This window comes from Lactuca serriola, chromosome 5, assembly GCF_051521515.1.
Source record: "Lactuca serriola cultivar US96UC23 chromosome 5, Lser_US96UC23_V15, whole genome shotgun sequence".
Taxonomy (NCBI): Eukaryota; Viridiplantae; Streptophyta; class Magnoliopsida; order Asterales; family Asteraceae; genus Lactuca; species Lactuca serriola.
Window position 1 is genome coordinate 172,485,759 of NC_136412.1, and position 4,245 is coordinate 172,490,003.

Below are 4,245 nucleotides of genomic sequence, written 5' to 3' on the forward strand. Positions count from 1 at the left end.
TCTTTTTTCTTTTCTTTTTAATTCTTTTTAATTGTTGTAATAAAAGAAAATTAAAATATTAAATAATTAGGGGCAAAATCGTCTTTATAAAAAAGTTCAAACAAAATCGGACCAAACTCGCAACAAAATGAAAAGTTTGGACCTCTGGTGCTAGTCCAAACTTTTTTGGACCAAAGTGACAATTTTCAGCTAACCACAGGACCATTCGTGCAGTTTTGTCTTAAATTTATGACATTTGTCACAATTCCATATTTAGTTAACTATCTCATTAAGAGTATATTAGGAATATATCAAATAAAATTAAATTGAATGGTGAAATGATGATACGTGCCATAATGTTAGTGCGTAGGAATATTTGTAGGCATAAAAGGTAGGAGACAATTTAATTTCTCATATTTTCTCTATCATCCGATCTATATTCTCTCTTGAAAATTTGACTTTTACTGAAAATTCAAGCTGAGATTTTTCCTACAAAAGTAAAATGTAGATTAAATTAACGTGATTTTTTTTTTTAATTTTTCTTCAACTAAAGGCTAAAGCTTCAATTTCTACCAAATACGATATGATTACTCAAGAATGGGTCATTAAATTTGATGGATACTCTTATTACAGAGAAATCACTTGTTATCTAATGATAATAGAGATGGTTGGCATTCTCTATATACATATGAAACTTTACTATCAACATATATACATATGAAACTTTACTATCAACAGTAATCTGAAAAAAGAAGAAGAAATAGAGTGTGATGGAATTTGAGTTATCCTCAATAACCTTTAACTATATGTATCATTGTAAGTATATTGTTACAAAATTAAAGTTCCTTTTAGAAGGAATAATTAATGAGTTCACAAAGGTAAGAACGCAAGAGTTATGGAAAACAGCAATATATCTTTGTGAACACATCACAACTTATTAACTGGTCTGTCTACGTTCCCTTGTAATGATCTATTCTTATAATTTTAGAAAATTCGTTAAAATATTTCTTTGCATATATCTATGAAAATCATAATAAAAGTTATGAGCTCCATGATAGAACTTACATAATTTATCATTGTTGGTAGCTTTGTGAGCAATATCAATCATTATACTAAAACAAATCAATCAAGTTATATCTTATCGATAACATATAAAATTACAAAGAAAACATGTGCATTCTTATGCTTAAACAAGTAAGACTACAATGTCACGTGTAAAAATACTTTACGTATATTAAGACAAATAAAGTACAACATCCTATTCACACAACCTAGTAATCCACAAAAACAAATCGACAAGTCACACCGAGCTTGTGAATTTATACGATGCATACGAAAGTGATGACAAGCCCCAACTATGATGAATAAGTTCGGCTTTAGAATCCGCACCCCCGGCCCCAATGGCCACATGCAACGGGTAAAAATGGTCGGGCCACGGGTGTGCCACTGTGGCATGTGGGGCCTTTTCTTTATACTCATTAACATCTTCATATCTTCCTTCAATCAAAGCTTCCTTGAGCCACATGTCAAACTCGTGGGCCCAGGGTTGCACTGTGGGGGTGTTGCGTAGCATTTTGAGGTTGTGAGTGGTTGCACCCGAGCCCACTATTAGCACCCCTTCGTCTTTTAGGGGTGCTAAGGCTTTGCCCATGTTGTAATGGTATGTGGCATCTTGGTTTGTTTGGACCGAGAGTTGGCATACGGGGATGTCAGCTTCTGGGTACATTAGCATTAGTGGGACCCACGCACCGTGGTCTAGCCCGCGTTTTTTTTCTTGGTCGACCCGTTTGAAACCGGATGACATGAGGAGTTCTTTGACCCGGTTGGCGAGTTTTGGAGCTCCGGGTGCGGGGTACTTGAGCTGTTTTTTGAAAGAAACGGAGTTAAATGCAAGTAAAAATAACAATGTACTTTCATTAATTTTTTTTATTATAGCATAATACTACTTTTATTTCTTTATACTAAAGACTCGAATGTATACATATACAAAGCAATTTTCATTGCTACAAATAGACATATCTTTCAAAATCTAATACTGTAATTGGACAACAAATTTTGAATTATACAAGGCTTTAATAAGAAAACAAATATACGAAACTACATTGCTATCTTTTGAATTCAGCTATACGGAATAATATAATACCGAAGAAAAAGGATGTATGATACTATAATATAGAAATAAATGTAAAAATATGTGGCATAATAAAAAAATCTAAATTCACTCCAACAAGCAAGGGGTGTTTAGATCTATATTTTTAAACATTATTATTATGACTTAAAAAAATCACATATTCATTTTCATAATCAAAGAATCTAAATTCACTCCAATAAGCAAGGGTGTTTAGACTTTAGATCTATAATTTTTAAGAGATTTTTATGATATAAAGTATCATATAATCAGTTGCATAATCAAAGAATGTAAATCATAGTCAGTTTATCTGAAATCCTAGAACTAATCATTACTAATTTCTAATTGCTATAATTAGATTCCATCAGGTTTAATTTTTGATCTGGCAAGAAAGGCAATTCGAAAATCTTACCCAAACATGAGGGCTTTAACCAAATAATCATTAAAAATCAGCTCCATCATTTCATAAAAAAAATCAGGCTTATAACAGATTCGGGATGATTCATGATTTCAACGAAATTTAGGTATTAATAAACAAGAAAATCGATAATAAAAAAAGGAAGAAAGAATTGCGTACCTGATACATTTTTTTGGGAAAACCATAGAAATCGTAGATGGTGTCAGAAGGGCCATCGACGACGTTGACCGTCGGATACGTAGTCTCCCAGTGACCGGAGATTACAAGGATAGAAGAAGGTCGAGGAGCATTAGCAGGATACACTTTTTGCTGAAATGATTGAAGAAAATGCCTCGCCGGCATAGTTTCATCGATTGACAAAGTAGGGGATCCATGGGATATGTAAAACGTGTCTTGAATCTTCATGCCGTTCATCGTCGTCATCATCTTGATTATCGGAGGTGAAGAAATGGAATCGATGAAGGAATCAGTTGGATATGGAGGTGATTATATAGAGATTGGCGTTTCTTCCACCTAACCAAAACCCCCCACCGACCCTTCTGATCATTGCTTACGTGAGCACAACAACAACGTCAACACGATTTGTGATTTAATAACTTAATCTAACACATGAAGGATGTCAAATTGAAAACATCAAATGCTTATTGTGTCCCCATCGACTCGTAAGATAATGTGAATTACAAATACAAAAAACAATGCTTACAAAGTAAGTAATGATTATATTAAAATTTGAAACTAACAATTTTTTTTTTTGTTAATTCTAGTAATGTCAAGCTAGTTTTTTTGATTGAGAGAAAGAATCGTTATTGCTTATTAAATTTCATATAAAACTTGATATAAAATTATTTTTTAGAATAAATTATAGAAATTTTCATTTGGTTTCCAGAATGTAGTTTGACCATATTTCAAACATCTTTTGGTCTCTTGACCTAATCTTTGTTTCATTGAATCCATTAAGCCTCAACATGAGCGTAAAATTGTTTGTTGCATTGTGCAAACCATATCTGCATTTATTTTGTAGAAGACGAGGTAGAACAAACGTCTGTTAGTCTGTAAAAGGAAAACTGTTTGTTTTTCTAACGTTGCAGATCGTTAAAATAAACTGAAGTTTAAATAAATTGATTTTAAACTTAGAAGAGTTTTCAAAATTGTAATTTAATTCATAAAACTACATTTTTTTAAAGGGCAAATGACATAAAAGCTCTTAAGTTTTTTTAAAAAAATATCGACTCGGAAGTATTTTAGGTTCAGTAAAACCGAATGCTTTGTTTAATTTGTTCATCTATACCCTTTTATCCGGTTTTCAGGTCACCTACCGGTTACTTTAAAAATGTACGAATTTACCCTTAAGTTTTCAAAAATGTTTAGATTAACAATTACTTTGAAAATTATTATTGTTTTCATTATTATTTTTGTTACTGTTGTTATTATTATTATTATTATTAATACATTTTTAAATGTATAAAAATATTTTATACATACATTTTTAAATGTATAAAAATATTTTATACATATATTTTTAAATGTATAAAAATATTTTTATAGATTTAAAAAAATATTTATTTGTATTTAGTATTTAAAAATATACTTACTTCTATTTTGTATTTATATACATTTGAAAGCCAATGTATGCCTTTAAAAGCGTATTTATATATTAAAAATGTATTTTTTTTTATATTTAGTAGGTATAAATACATATATATTTTGTATAAAAATATAT

The 4,245-nt window shown here is 30.5% G+C and overlaps 1 protein-coding gene across 1 annotated transcript; it reads right to left on the reverse strand.

Annotated features, from left to right (window-relative positions):
- Positions 1-1,101: 1,101 nt before the first annotated feature.
- Positions 1,102-3,103, reverse strand: LIGB (catalytic LigB subunit of aromatic ring-opening dioxygenase family). The gene is made up of 2 exons (XM_079001297.1): positions 2,685-3,103; positions 1,102-1,840 (listed from the first exon to the last, which is right to left on the reverse strand). The coding sequence occupies exons 1-2, from the start codon at positions 2,949-2,951 to the stop codon at positions 1,280-1,282; spliced, it is 828 nt and encodes a 275-aa protein (XP_078857423.1). The 5' UTR covers positions 2,952-3,103; the 3' UTR covers positions 1,102-1,279.
- Positions 3,104-4,245: the final 1,142 nt, after the last annotated feature.